The 15002-nt window shown below is 59.8% G+C and overlaps 2 protein-coding genes across 3 annotated transcripts; both read right to left on the bottom strand.

Annotated features, from left to right (window-relative positions):
* Positions 1-220: 220 nt before the first annotated feature.
* CNIH2 (cornichon family AMPA receptor auxiliary protein 2) lies at positions 221-8201 on the bottom strand. Of its 2 annotated transcripts, none has more exons than XM_010821172.4 (6): positions 6616-8201; positions 2111-2179; positions 1629-1676; positions 1281-1393; positions 1037-1180; positions 221-852 (listed from the first exon to the last, which is right to left on the bottom strand). In XM_010821172.4, the coding sequence occupies exons 1-6, from the start codon at positions 6739-6741 to the stop codon at positions 825-827; spliced, it is 528 nt and encodes a 175-aa protein (XP_010819474.1). In that variant the 5' UTR covers positions 6742-8201; the 3' UTR covers positions 221-824. The 2 variants fall into 2 exon arrangements, with proteins under 2 accessions (XP_010819474.1, XP_024843336.1); XM_024987568.2 differs by lacking the exon at positions 6616-8201 and adding an exon at positions 5933-6088.
* RAB1B (RAB1B, member RAS oncogene family) lies at positions 7017-14315 on the bottom strand. The gene is given in 6 exon segments (NM_001076233.1): positions 7017-8456; positions 8635-8766; positions 11842-11937; positions 12049-12144; positions 12433-12505; positions 14256-14315. Coding segments are annotated over 6 exon segments (606 nt in total). The 5' UTR covers positions 14270-14315; the 3' UTR covers positions 7017-8261.
* Between the last annotated feature and the right edge of the window lie 687 nt (positions 14316-15002).

Genomic DNA, 15002 nt, shown 5'->3' with positions numbered 1-15002 from the left:
TGGCCTTGATACTGCCTTGGAAGGCAGATGGAAGTGTTTCAACAGAAATAGTTGTTTATATGTGGCTGGGAAAGTGAAGTGGAAGCAGGCAGCTGCTAAGGAGACCTCGAAAGCCTCCGATCCATCTGAGGCGGTCCTAGAGGGGTCTGTAGGCTAGTGGGGTGCTTCCCCCTTTCCCCCCATCTCCTCTCTAAGCCTTTTAGGAGCAGAATGGGGCCCATGTGTTTGCAGTAGTTTATTCATATTTTGTCACAAATGGCCGGGGAGGGGGTGCCGTACTCCTCCAGGCAACATAGAAAATAGGTCCAAGAGACTGGGTAGGCTGGGGTTGGGGCAAGTGGGGACAGGAAGGGGTCTGGAGAGACAGCCTGGGGGAGGGGAGAGGGCAGACTAGGGGTGGGGCTGCCCCCCTGCTGAGCCTGCTCATTCCGGGTGTGGGTACCCCCCCACCTGCAGGGGGAGCCTCAAGGTGGGGGATGGAGGGGGCGGCCCAGAACTTCCAGGGTCAAGCCCTGCCCCTTGGCAGGGCCTAAATTCCCCCTGAAGCGGACAAGGCCGAAGGTCCCACCCCTTCCAGGACTGACTGCCATGCCCACAGGCTGGCAGAGGAGCTCCTGCCCCTGTTGAGAGATCTGCCCAGCCCTAGTCCAAGGGGAGGGGGCTCTGAAGGCGGGAAGTCCCCGCAGCAGCAGTTTGGGGGGTGGAGAGGAGGCTGGGGGCACCAGTGCCCCCTCCCTCCCCAGGGCTGAGGCCTCTGTGGCCCAGGGCTGGGGGTGCACAGGCGTCCGGTCCGTTCTGGGCTCACTCCCTGGCCGGCTTCCCCCTTAGAAACTCACCAACGTATAAACCATACTGTGGGAAGACACGGCAGTGAGCCAAGTCACAAGCGCACCCGGCTACCGGCCACCCACCCTGTTGCACCCCAGTTATCAAGGGCGAAGGGCAGGAACTTGGGGCCCAACCATCCCTGGGATTGAAGGGATGGTGCCTGGTACATCCCTTCCCTGACTTCTGACTGCAGCGGGCAGGGCCTCACCTGTACAGGTAATAGAAGAAGGAGAGCAGGTAGAAGGCGAGTTTGCACCAGGACTCCTTCTGGCAGTAGTTGAGAATGTCAGCATTCATGATGGAGACAGCGTCATACATGACCTCAGAGCCATCTGCAGGGCGGTGGAAGTACCTGGGCGGGGAGAGGGGTCTGAGTGCCCACCGTCAAGGCTCCCACCCACATCCTGCTGGATCCCCCATCTCACCCTCCCAAAGGTGGCGGCTGCCCTCACCTCCAGAGGTGGTAGAAGAGGAGGGGGATGTTGAGGCCTAGGGTCACCCACTCAGCTGCACACAGAAACATCAGACAGAAGAGGCCGTGGATGGAGTATTCTGGGACCACCAGCTGGGGAGTGAGGGTGACAGGTCAGCGGCCAGGTGCTAGGACAGATCCAAGCTTCAAGGGCCCTTGGGAAGTGCCCACCCACCATGACCTCTGGGATTAAAAGGGCTTCTAGCCTCCCACTCCCTCCCACGTGGCAGAGCAGATCAAACAGACCACAGAGGAGGAAAGCCCGGCTCTGGGTCACAGTGGGGCTGCGCTGGACTAGGAGCCTTCCTCCCCTATCCCTGACACTGACCTTCCTCAGTAGGCAGCAAATGCGTTCGATATTTTTTAAACGCTCGCGCTGTCGGGGAGGAAAAGACAGCAACGGTGAACGTGAAGGAGCTGGCACTGGATGCGCCCCGCCGCACTCCCACGCCCCCTACTCCTTGCACGTGGCCACCAGGGGGCGCCAGAGCAGGCTCTGCGGCGTTTTCGGCGGCGCGGCAGGGATGCAGCCGCGCGGTCCCCATAGCGACCGTCACCATGGAGGGATCTTCACCCGCGTCTCCACGGCAACGGCCCAGAGCCCGGCAACGGCTGCCCCGCCAGGAGGAACCCGAGCCCTGAGCCCGCGCCAGGTGTTTGCTGGGGGCGGGGACAGACAAGAGGAAGGGGCACGGCCACCGCCCCCCACACACACACCCCCGTCTTCCCGTCTCCCCGCCGCCCTCCACCCGCGACATATGGAAAGACAGACGGACGGACACACCTCGGCGCAGCACATGTATCACTTACTGCCCGCGCTGGGTTGCCCTGGTCGATGGGGTTCTTGAAGTCAGTCCGCAGCTCGTCAAAGGCTATGATCTGGGGGAGGGGCGTGTGCCCGTCAGGGTTGGGGCAACAGCTTATGGCCCTCCCACCCATTCGTCTCTGGTGTGAGATTCACACATGGATGGGGATCGACCCAGATGAAGCTTGCTGCAAAGGTAGAGAAACTGAGGCCCAGAGAGGGGTGGGGCCTGGCCCAAGGTCACACAACAGTTTGGGATGGAATTCTAGTATACTGATGCCCACTTCAGAACATGTCTACTACACCTCCATCCAAAACATCCCAAGAGATAGTGCCTTGTCTGCAGGCCCTGTGCTGAACACTGGGCCCCAGAAGCCTGGGACACAGTCCCTGTCTGGGAGGAACCCCAGGCTTAGAAGGACAACTGGGAACCGCATTCCAGGGTGATCAGGGCTGCGGAGTACAGAACCTGGGGTAGGCGCCTGATCCAGCATGGGGTGGGGATGGGGAGTTCAGGCTGGACTCGGAGCAGGTGTTTGTCTGGTGAACAAATGGGGGGAAGGGCAGTGGGAACAGCAGGTACAGTGGCAGAGGGTTGGAAGAACAAGGAACATTCAGGAAGCTGTAGGTTCTATGGGGCTAGAGTGAAAGTGTAAGGTGAGAGGGAATGGTGAACAATGGGCTGGAGTGGTCAGCAGCGTCAGACGTGGGGGCCTTGTAAGGCAGGGCCAGATATTTGAACACAAACGTATGAGGGAGCCATTGAGGGGTAGAAAGCAGCAGAGTGAGGGCTGTCAGGTAGATGTTCTAGGGTTGAACGAGCAGGAAGTACATATTGGCTAACAGTCCCCACCAAGACATACACGATACTTCCTTTATGCCAACAGGCTTTATGTTTAATGCTTGCAACAGCTTGATGATATAGGAGCTGTATTACCACTTTCATTTTGCAGATGAGGAAACTGAGATAGATTAAATGACTTGTCCAAGGCCACATAGCTAGTTAGTGGCAAGCCAGGATTCTAAACCACTTGGATTCCAGAGTTAAAATTGTAAACACTTTACTACACTCAAGCCAGACCAGTCAGGGGACTTTTGGATGTTTGGGGTGCAGACTGGGTGCTGGGGGCGGGTAGGCGAGGCATGGCGATCTGAGTGAAGAGAGGGCAGTGGGGATGCAGAGGTGTGGATGGGCTCCAGAGCTATTTAGAAGCCAGACTCCGGAGGGCTTGAATGGCAGTGAAGTAGAGGCAAAGGGGCCCAAGGAGACTTTGGATGTTGGGGCATCTGGTGGTGGGCACTGTCTTCATTGGGATGGGAACTCTTGAGGGAGCAGGTGTTTCAGAGGATGACGAGATGGACCTGAGGGGAGCTGGCCTGGGAGGAAGGCTGGCAGAGGAGCCTTCTGGGGTCCCCTCCCCTCAGCACCAGCTCCGGGATGAGGCAGCGGGCCCACCACCCCCAAGCATCCCAGACCCCATAAGGCTCGAAGCGAGAGAACACGGGCTTCCTGGAGGGAGCTGGGGCCATCTGGAACTGCTCCCCCAATTCCCCCGCCAACTCTGGGCAGCCGCCTGCCTGTTAGGCACAGCAATGGGGTCCAGCAGGGAGCGGAAGGGTGCCGTCTGTCTGCCCCAGAGCTGGCACCACCAGCAGGCGGCGGGTGTCGCGCCTCCCACCCCCCAGGCTGCCTGGCGCTGACTCAGCCCCCTGGAACAAACAACCCCCCATGGTGACAGCAGACACGCGTCACTCACCACCAGGGTTGCCTAGCGACCAGTGGGGCCTGGGCTCAGGGTCTGTGGTGGGATCTGGGGTCCTGCCCTGGAAGGTTCTAGTTCTTACCAATTTGGATTGAGAACCACACCTCTTCTCCCCACCCGCACACCCCTTGGCAAGCCTTGCCCTGGACTTACATACACTTGGCCTCATGTACAACAAGCCTACTTTACCAATGAGGAAATGGACGCAGGACAAGAGACTTGCTATGATTGCCCAGCTAAACAGCTGAGCGAACACAATGCCTGACATGTAGTATGTACTCAATAAATATTTTCTGAGAATGCCTGGGCCCTTTTTTCCAGCCTGGGAGCCCCACAGGGGCAAAGCCTGAGTCTTATTCATCCTAGTCTTCCCCAGAACTGCCCAGAGCCTGGTTCTCAGGAGCCTGGACACAGGCGTGCTGAATGGAGGACTGCTCTGAGGACCACCGGAGCACAGGGACCCCGAGGCCTCTGGGTGGGGAAAGGCCCAGAAAGGGGCTTTTTGAATTCCAGGAGCCTTTCTTCCAGGAGCTGGTTAGCTCTGTGTGCCCAGACTGTGACTCTCAATTCCTTCCAGTCCTCAGGACTCCAGCCACCACCCCGCAGGATAGTCCAAGGCCCTGGCATGAGACAAAAGGCTCAGGGAGATCAAGAAGGACCCAGGGGAGATGCAGGAAGAGAAAGACAGAGAAGCGGGCAGAGGAAAGAAAAAGCAACCGAGAGGCCCACAGAAAGAGGCAAAGTCAGGGGAGAGAGGCCGCAGAGGGGGTGTGTGTCTGAAGGTGCCTATGGGGCTCACTCCTCACACAGGAGGGGCGCAGTCAGAGTCCATGGAATCCTGGTGTAAAAGAGACAGGTGGCAGGGGGCAGCAGGGGATGATGAGGGAGAGACGGGTCAAGAGCCAGGGAGGATCATGGAGCAGGCAGGCAGCAGGTCCCAGGAAAAGAAAGGAGTGATGAAGTGGGGAGACCCAGAGAGAAGCTGGTAAGGCACTGGGAAGGAAGAGGATGGAAGGGGGACTAGAGAGAGGGCTGGCAGGGCACAAAGCGATGACCAGGGAGGTGTGCGCCGGACGTACAGGCGGAGGATGCGGAGCGGAGCAGGCCAGGGCCAAGATGCACAGGCTGTGCGGAGGGGATGGGGTGGTGGCCGAAACCTCAGGGGACAGAGGAGAAGAAAGGGCAGTAAAGAGAGGGGGGCAGGGGTCCCAAAAAAGAAGCTGGAGGCTGACTGACAGTTCTGCAGTGATGGAAGGGAGACAGGCAGGGGAGAAGGCCCCAGAGAGTGGGGGAAAGAGACCCTCTCTCAGGGAAGGCAATCAGCATAAGGGATGAGAAACGGACATTTCGAAGAACCCAGGTGTGAGGCAAGGCCGGAGCGAGAGACAGACCCAGAGAGACAGGAGACAAAGGGGAAAGTGGGGGCAGGAAGAGGAGGAAAGCTGGAAGTGCGGAGAAAACCTAGTGGGGGGAAGCCCAGACAGGAGGGGGCAGGGAAACCCAAGGTGAGCTGGTTAGATCTCTGGGGCTGCTTACAGCCAATCGATGCAGGGTCTCGGGTGGGGGTGGGGGCTTGGGGTGGGACGGGAAAGGGTTAATGGGCTCTGCGATCTGTGGGTCCTGTAAACAGATGCAGTTGCCATAGCAACCAGCTCCATCACTCTGGCTGGAAAAACCCACAAAGGGGGTGGGGAGATCAGACAGACAAACTGCCCGTTGGACAACGGGGGCGACTAAATGGTTGCGGGGGGGCGGGAAACAGGAGGAGGCAAAGTAGCAAGAATCCTAGAATTTCGCCTCACACCCCAAGGCTGCATGGGGCAGGGGAGGGGGGTCAGGGACCCACTGACATACCCACAGACAGGCGGGGGCGACGGAGAAAGGGGGGCCCCCGGAAAGGAAGCTGATGATGGGGGGTGTTCTTGGGGTGAACAGCAGCCGACTGATGGGCGATAGCGGAGAGAAGGCTCCAAGTTTCTCCGGGCCCTGAGACCATCCATCCGTCCCCCTCCCATTCCCTGCGCCCCTGCCCCCACCCCGCCCCCAGCCCCAGCCCGGCCTTACGTGCCAGATGACAAAGAAGATGAGGGAGGCGCACAGCACCAGGGTGAGCATGTAGCAGAACGCGGCGAAGGTGAACGCCATGGCCCCCGCGCCGGGCGGCGGCCCGGGGGGCGCCAGCGCGGGGCCCGGGCGCAAGGGGACGCCCCCCCGGCCCGCGCTTAGGGCCGGCCGGGCATGGCCCGCAGGGCTCGGGCGCGGGCTCGGGGGGCGCGGGCAGCGCGGCCTGGTTTGGGGCCGCGGGGCCGTGGGGCACGCGGGGCGCGGGCCGGTGGGCTCGGGGGGCGCGTCCGCTGCCGGCTGCCCGGGCCCCGATCGCTCATCCTGCGATCCCTCGCCCGCGGCTCCCTCGCTCGCCAGCCCGCGAAGCCGGCGGGGCGGAGCTGGGGGCGGGGCCGCCGTGCGAGCAGCCTCGGGCGGGCGGGGCCGGGTCTCCCTGCGCCCCTCCGCCAGCCCGGCCTGGGCGCCACCCCCGCCCCAACCTCAGGGACACGTAAGCATGGACGCACATGCTCGGCATACCCCCTTCTCCCCGCAACCACACAACTAACCCACCGCAGCCACACTCGGTCCGCTCAGACGGGCACACACACTGTTCTCACACCCCGCCAGGAGGCTGGGCTGAGGTCTGAAGTGCAAAGCATTTGTCACCGTCCGTCCACCGTCCGTGCGAGGGGCAGACGCACCTGGCTTGAACCCAGAACAAGCCAGGAGAGGGGGGCGAGCCAGGCGGCTTCAGGGGACGCAGGCCGGGAACAACGGGCCGAGCCCGCAGGCCCGCCGCCTGCTCCAGCTGCGGCCCAACTCCCCATCCCGAGCTGCCTGTGTGGGTTTCGGCGGCGGCTCCCCAGGTGCTCACTGATGGCCGCTGCCTCCCTCCCTGCCGGAACCGTGCTGGGCCCGTGGGGACAGCCCACAGCAGGACAAACAGGCAGCTCTCCGAGCTCCAGGAACTGGGTCAAGGACTTCCAACAGCAACCCTAGGACACACAGCCTGAGCCAGGACCCCCTGTGAAGCCCAGGGCTCCAGTTCCATCCCTCCACCCCAGGGCGGCCCCCACCACAGACCACACTCACAGACCACAACTTCCTTGCAAAAACCCTCGGCTCACCCGAGGGCCAATGGAAATTTATTTATTTATTTTTTGTCCTTTCGTCTTTCCCCAAGTGGCTTTTCCTTGCAAAATGCCTGACATGACACCAGAGGGGGAACCTGGGAGTTGGGGGGGGGGGGGGCAGCCCAGGGACTTAAATACAAGCTGGAGGGCAGGGCACAGGTTGGACAGGCGAGAGACAGCACAAGGGACATGGCTTCTCAGGTAGAGACCAAAGGTTTGTCTTTCTGCAGAAGCAGCTGTGTCAGAGGGCGGAGGAATCCTGGGCGAGAGGGAAGAAGTGGAGAGGCCCCCCAACCCTGGGTGGCATCCACATTCCCAGAGAAGTAGCGACAGAGGGTAAGGATCCGCCCTCACAGGCTCCAAGGGACGGACGGGGGGAGAATAAGCCAGACGTGCTGCCTCAGGGGAAGGAGGCGGTGCTGGCAGAGAGAGGGTTAAGGCTCGTGCCCAGCCTCTGGCTCGGTGGGCCTTCCGCCTCCGCCTGCCTTGGGGACAAAGGGGCACGGTGAGCAGGCAGCACACGGGCCTGGCTCTGGCAGGGCAGGGGGCGGCAGGAGCAGGCTCCCTCTGGGCTCAAGACACAGGCCCAGTGCAGCTGCCCGCCCACCTGCCCTAGATGTGCTCATACCCCACCGCAGGTGGACGGCTGGAGCTCTGAGTGCGGGAGGGGCGGGGGGCTGGGGAGAGGAGGCGGCTGGGCCCCTGTGGTCCCCACGCCCGTCCTGAGGTCCAGCCCAGGGCCCTGGATCCCAGGGCCCTGGATCCCCTGTTCCTAAACCTGGCCCCAGGTGCTGACTGCAGCCAGGGGCAGTAGAGGCCAGGGAGGCCCTCAGCTCTTGGGGAAGTGGGGCGGGTACAGGGGGAGCAGGAAGAAGAGTCAGGAGAGAGACCCACTGCAGCATACGTGGGGGGCGGGGAGACAGACAGACAGAGGAGCCCTCATCCCAAAGGTGTGTGGTGGGGTATCTTTTAAAGTCCCCTAGAGGCAGCAGCAGAGCAAGCCCGCACCCCCACCCCAGCCACAGGTCCTGGGTGTCCTCCCTGGGGGGACCGGGGCTCAGGGCAGCAGGCAGATGGGCCAGAGGGAGATTGGGAGCCCAGGACACCCCCAAAGCCACAGATTCAAATGCCCCGGAGAGGGAGGCCCCTCCTGCCCCCTCCAGGGGCATCATCTGGAGAAGGTGCCCCCTCCTGTCCCACCCCATGAACCCCTCCTAGCAACAGCCACCACCAGCCTGCTTCACCGGGGTGCTGTCGATCTTGAGGTTGGGCCGCTCACCCCCCGAGGCTGCCCCGGGCCCCATCCGCTTTTTGATCTCGGCAGCCATGGTCATGAACGCCTGCTCGACGTTGGTAGCGTTCTTGGCACTCGTCTCCAGGAAGGGGATGCCCAGAGAGTCTGCAAACTCCTGATGTGGGGAGAGAAGGAGAGAGGAGGTGAACGGTGGCAGAACCCGGCCCCCTCACCATGGTGCGCCCAGCAGCCCGGCCCCGCCTGCTCACCTTGGCGGTGGTGTGCCCGGCGGCCCGGCCCCGCCCGCTCACCTTGGCGGTGGTGCGCCCGGCGGCCCGGACCCGCCCGCTCACCTTGGCCGTGGTGTTGTCCACCACCTTCTTGGTGGTGAGGTCGCTCTTGTTGCCCACCAGCAGCTTATTGACATTCTCACTGGCGTAGCGGTCAATCTCCTGGAGCCACTGCTTCACGTTGGCGTAGGATTCCTAGAGGAACCAGATCAAAAGGTATTTTGATCCCAACTGCTACCCCTACCCCAGGCCTGGAGAACAGGGGCCTTGAAGGGAATGTGGGTGTCCTGAGCTCCCAAGAGGCAGGCGTGCTGGGCTCAGAAAGCCAGAGGAAGCCCCATGAGGCTTAGCTCTCCTGCCTGCCCAACTCTGAGACCCCAAAAGCCAGGGCCAGAGAGGCCCAGCTTCTCCTAACAGCCCCAACACCTAAACGGCTTAGGCCGAGGGCCAGCCAGCTCCTCCTGCAGCTGCTCGTGTCTCCCTAAGATGCAGAAAAGGCCTAACCACACGTGGGGAGCACATGGCATCAGAAGAAAGGCCAGAAGGAAGACAGAAGCAAAGGCTAATAGGTGAGCAAGAGTCACACAGTGGCCTTAAAATCCCATTCAGGCTGCAAACCTGGGAGCCCAGCGGCAGGTGGAGGACCCTCCCAGAGGAGGCCCTGGCCTAAGAGGGAGACAGGGATCCTGGGAGCGGGGCCTAACGTGCGTCCTACTTCTGGCACCAACAGCCTCCTCACTCAGCCCGGCTCTCCCGGCAGCCTGCCATGCCCCACCCCCCACTCCTGGCACGCCGACAAAGGACAGAACTTTTAGGAACAGGCTTGAGCTAGAGCCGCTTTCCCTTCTTAGGAGCCAGAGGTCTGATGATACCACGCTGGGTTCAGACGTACACCTCCTGCCACATCCCAGGCTGGGCCCTGGGTTCAAATAATGGAACCATGCCTGGGCCCAGCCCTAAAGCACTCAGGGGACAGTGGGGGACCAGACTAGGACACACGCAAGGGCAAGACAGGGTGGCCAGCACTGTAGGGAGAGGAGGCAGGAGCTGGTGGGACTCCAGGACTATCTCAGCTCGGGGAGGTTACAGCTGACCTGTGCCTGGAGGGGTGAACTACCCCCATATGGGTGCTGGTGGGGGGATGGGGGAAGGTGCAGGGCGGGGGGGGAGGCAACACGGGAGGGGTGTGGCATCTTTGGGGGGAGGGGAAAGCTGAAAATTGCTGGGACTCAAGCCCTGGGCAGGGAAGCAGAGGAAGAGGAGGCAGGCCCGAGCGGGGAGGGTCCTGGCCTGGCTGAATCTTGGACAACCAGGAGCCAGTGGAGGTTTCCTCAGGAAGGGGGCAGCAGGAGCACACCGGGCTCTGGGAAGACAGTCCTGGAAGGAGTGCAGAGGCCGGATCAGACTGGCAAGAAGACGGAGACCCACTGGGGGATGGCTGGGATGAGCCAGGCAATGAGGCAGGCGAGAGCACAGGATTTAGTGAGACGATCGTGGGCTTAGCCTCACCTCTGCCATTTACTGTATGACCCTAGATATGTCACCTGATCTCTCTGAACCTCAGTTTCCTCACTTCAATAAAACAGTACCTCCCGGTGGGGCTGTTGTGAGCGTGAGATAATGAATGCAGGCCTGTCTCATAACAAGTGCTTAATTAGCAAGAGCTGCTATTATCCTCATCACTGCTATTATTATGAGGGGACAAATTTGAGAGACGATAGGGGAGAACAGAGGGGCCCGGTGACTGCTGGGATGGGGGAGGGAAGAGTTTTCTGGTTAGGCCAACAGGGTTGCTGTTATAAAGATGAGGACGCAGGAGCCGATTCAGGAACAGAGTTAGACCAGCACAGGATACGATAGGTTTTGCAGACCATCCAGAGCTCTGTGGGGGGCCCAGAGGCAGGCTAGGGGCAGGCAAGGATGTGCTGGTAAGCAAAGAACCCTGGCTTCACAAACACCGGCTTTGCCTTCCCTGTCTGTGAAACCACGGGCAAGTAACTCAACGTATCTCCAAGCCTGTTTCCTCATCTGGAAAGCAGGGACCCCACCATTTAGTTCACTGGGTAAAACTGAAGGTGAGAATTAACACAGACAGTGCCAGCACAGTGCAGGACAGAGGAAGAGGTCCACAGTGAGGGCGTTTCGTTGCAGTAAACACAAAACAAAAGCCAAACCACAAGGCGGTCAGCATTGTGCAGGGGGGTCAGGAGGCTGGGGGCCGTAGGGAAGCACAAAATCTGGGGTGTGGGGGAGCAGTACCGGAGGGATCGGTAAAGTCACTGAAAAGAGAATCTAGGGCGGCAAGAGGTGGGAGAGCTGGAGACAGTCATTTTTTCAAGGAGAGGGAACAGAACACAGTTAAAAGCCACGAGAGGTCAATCGTGGCAAAAACTGAAATGAGGTCACAGCATTTGGCAGTTAGAGGTCCATCGTGACCTCCGCCTGAGTGGAGCGCAGTTCACCCACAGCCTGTTGGCCAGGAGGCAGCACGAGTCCCTGGCGAGCTGTAGTCCAGCTGCCCCTTGGAGCAGGGACTCCTCCTGGCCTGGGGTTGATGTAAGTGTCTCCATGTCCCCAGGGCCTGACCCCCGTTAAGCAACTAAGTTTAAAAACAACAAAACTGGTAGAATCAGTAGGCACGGGCTTTCAGGCTCTGCCACTTGAGCAGCTACAGGGCCTAAGAAAGTCTTAGCACCCCGACCCATTTCTTCATCTGTGAAATGGGAATATAATCCAGACCTCTTTGGAATGATATGAGCATCAAAGGGCTGTGACAGAACCTGTGAACTGTAAGGCATGGCAGGACTGCTTCTCGCTGTTAACATCACCACTGCAGCTGCTGACATGTGACTCAAGTTGCCACAGCAGACTCTGGGCTCCCAGAACTCTGCTTGCACGGGGCCCAGAGCGCACAGCTCCTTTACTTCCTTGTGTAAGCCCCTCCCACTGCTTCGCCACAGGGTCTTTGCCCAGGAGGCCATTTGCCCAGCACAGCAACCAATCAGCTGACTAACCCACCAAACAGAGGTGCCCGGAAGGTCTAGAATAAGGTTTGACAGGGAGGTGAGGCCTGGTTCTGCCAAGGCCCTGCAGCAGGGCCTGCCTGGGGAGGATCCATTTCTGCAGTTATTTGCCTCCTTGTGAAATAAGTCCAGGAACAGTCTCCTTTCCGGGCAGCATGAGGAAGAAAGGACGGGAACAGTAAAAAGAAGCAAAAGCCGAAGACCTGAGGCTGAGGAGGCAAAGGGGGGACAGTGAGCCCTGGACTACCTGGTCTGTGACGTCGTATACCACGATGATGCCGTGAGCCCCCCGGTAGTAGCTGGAAGTGATGGTCCGGAACCGTTCCTGACCAGCTGTGTCCCACTACAAGACAGTCGGAGAGTGGGCAGGTCAGCCCTGGGCTCCGTGCCTACAGCCCCTCCCCTCTGAAGGCAGATGCCTCTGCACCGGGGCTCTGGGAGCAGCCACACTCACGATCTGAAGTTTGATGGTTTTGCCGTCCAGCTCAATGGTTCGGATCTTGAAGTCCACCCCGATGGTGCTGATGTAGCTCTCTGTGTATGTGTCATCCTGGAAGACCGGGGGCCAGGGAGATGGCCTGAGCAGACAGGTCTGAGGCCCATCTGGAAAACCTCCCTCTGGTTCCCTGCCCCACCTGAGTGCCTCACTGCTGAGCCCCAGTTCTCACACCCCAACCTGCCAGCCCTATGCCCTTGCTCAGTCAGATATGTTTCGGGCAGGTCCTGCCACTTCATCCCTGGTCTCCTGAGTCTTGCAACCACTCTTCTCTGTTGCCCCACCTCCCTCAGGCCACCAGCCAGGACCCTAGATGGATGGTATGGGAAGCTTCTTACTCACAGCAAACCGTAGGAGCAGGCATGACTTGCCCACGCCCGAGTCACCAATCAAAAGCAGCTTAAACAGGTAGTCACTGGAGAGAAAGGATGGGAAGATGTGAAGGACGGCAGGGAGCCCGCCTGCCATCACCCTGAAGTCACAACTACAGCATTCTCCCACACCACGAAGTGTGCCTCAGATTAGGGTAGTGAGGCACTCACAAGACCCTCCTGCAAGTCCCGGGCTAGGGAGGGCTGACCACACCCCATAACACAGCTGGCCCAAAGGGAAACATCTGAATTTCCACTTTACAGAGAAGAAAACAGAAGCACAGAAAGGAACGTGACTTGCCAAGGATCACAATCAGTCAGGTGACAGAGTTGGGTATCCCAGCCTGGTTCCTGATAGACTCCATGGTTTCGAGTCCAGTAGGGAAACCCTACTGCACTGCCCTGGGCCTGTACCTGACTGGGCAGCAGAGGCCCTAGAAGTGGAGGCCAGGGCCCAGCCTAGAACTTATGAACTGAATTTCTATGTAAAGAGCCTGGTGTGAAGCCTCTAAGAAGAGAGGATCAGCAAGTGGCAATGATGGTTAGGTAGCATCTCTGACTCAATGGACATGAATCTGAGCAAACTCCTGGAGACAGTTAAGGACAGGGAAGCCTGGTGTGCCGCAGTCCATGGGGTCACAAAGAACTGGACACGACTCATAACTGAACAACAAAACGTATCAAGTTTACACTGGTGCCTGGCCCTGTGCTTCAAGCTCATCATCTCATTTACACTTTACAACAGTCCACTGAAGTGAGTGCTTTTATTTCCAACTAATGAGGAAACCACACACCAGAGAACGGAAGCAACTTGCCCTAACTCACACAGCTGTTAACTTTAATACTGGAAACCAGGTTCAGACTCCAAAGTCTCGTTGAAAGCCTGTTGGTACCCTTCTCTGTTTCCCCTTATGATCCAGCTCAGAGCTTCACCCTTCCCCAAGGAAATGTGAAGTCTGGATCTGGAGAACAAAAAGGAAGTAGCAGAAGAGGAAGAAGATAATCGACACTTGGTGAAAGCTGTCAGTGAGAAGTCGAGGCAGAAACGCGGGCCACCTACCCGTAGGGGGAGTGACCAAGAAGTGAGGAGAGTTTGAGGAACAAAAAGAATCCCACTGGAAGGGTGGAAGCAAATGCCACATTCGTGTAAACTTCATCCGCAGGGTGACGGCGACGGGAAGGGGTGTGACAGTGGCGCCGGGGCTTGCGCAAAGGTGAGGGGAGGGCGGGAGGGGACCGGCCGCTGGGGGCGACCCGGCACGTTGATCCAGCAGCCCGGATGGGAGAGCCTGCGTGCGAGTTACCCAGAGGGCCAGCCTCCAGGAACCGGATTCCGGGAGGACCGGAGAGCAGAAAGTACCGCCCGACCTAAACGGCCCAAGTCTGGACCGAGACCAGAAACGCTGGTGACTGGCTCCACTATCAGGACTGTCGTCAGCTCCCCGATTTCCACTCTAAGGCAGCAGGTGGGGAAACTGAGGCCTAGAAAGAGCGGGGCTGCAGGGTCACCTGACCGACAAGGCCTGGTGGTGCCGGTGCCTCGGGCTCCAACTGGTGCCCCTCGGGGTCGCAGTCTCCAGGCCCGTGTGCTAGAACTCGGGGTGTCGAGTCAGGGTCCTGGGGCCCCCGGGGGAGGGGCAGGACCCGGATGTGAGGGGGGGAGGTCAGCGGAAGAGGGGACCCGGATGTGGGGGCGCCGCGCAGCCCTGACCCGGGCCGGACAACCCCGGTAAGCGTACAGTCTCGTACTCGGGATCGAGGCTGCGCCGCACGGCGCGGGCGGGGCGCACTCACTATTCGGGGTTCATGGCGGCGGCGGCGGCCCGCTCGGTCGCTCCCAGTCGGCTCTGCTCCGCCTCCCGTTCCAAGATGGTGGCCGCTCCGCCCCAGAGACCCCGCCCGCGACGCGCAGGCGCAAACGTTCCCGACTGGGGCCTCGACGCATTGCTTCTCGGAACTTGTAGTCCCCTTACGTTGTCCAGCTCACTCCCGCCGCGCAGGCGTAGATCGGAGAGCCCGAATCTCCTAGCCCACGCCCCCCCCCATCGCCGCGCAGTGCCTTCTGGAGCTTGTAGTTCGCTTCCCAGACGCACCTGGGCTTAAGGACCGCGCTCTGCAGCCTCACCGCGTCCCGGCGTTGGGATGCTCAGTTTAGTGCTGGGATTGGCGTTTCACGTCTGACAGAGGCATTCATCCTTACACTCCCCGCTTCCGGGAATATTAGTAAAAGTTCACTTATCAAGGGTTTTTGGTTAGGCACTTCTAACTCCCAGCCACAACCCCAGGAAGAAGGTATCACCCACATTTTATAGGTGAAAAAAATCGAGTCTCAGTAATTCGGCCAAGGTCAAATAGCTTGGTCAGGGATAAAACTCAATCAAAATCCATGATCTATAGAATCTCAGAGATGAAGGCTGCTAGAAAAAACTCCTGAATCTGTGGGGCCCCCAAACAATTCCGGGATAGGAGAAGCTTACTGGGCTCCAGCTGCGCGGAACCAGATGTGAACCACACACACACTCTCTCTCATACTCGCAGCCT

The sequence above is a fragment of the Bos taurus genome, chromosome 29, assembly GCF_002263795.3.
Source record: "Bos taurus isolate L1 Dominette 01449 registration number 42190680 breed Hereford chromosome 29, ARS-UCD2.0, whole genome shotgun sequence".
Classification (NCBI taxonomy): domain Eukaryota; kingdom Metazoa; phylum Chordata; class Mammalia; order Artiodactyla; family Bovidae; genus Bos; species Bos taurus.
This window is presented reverse-complemented; position numbering and strand designations above follow the sequence as displayed.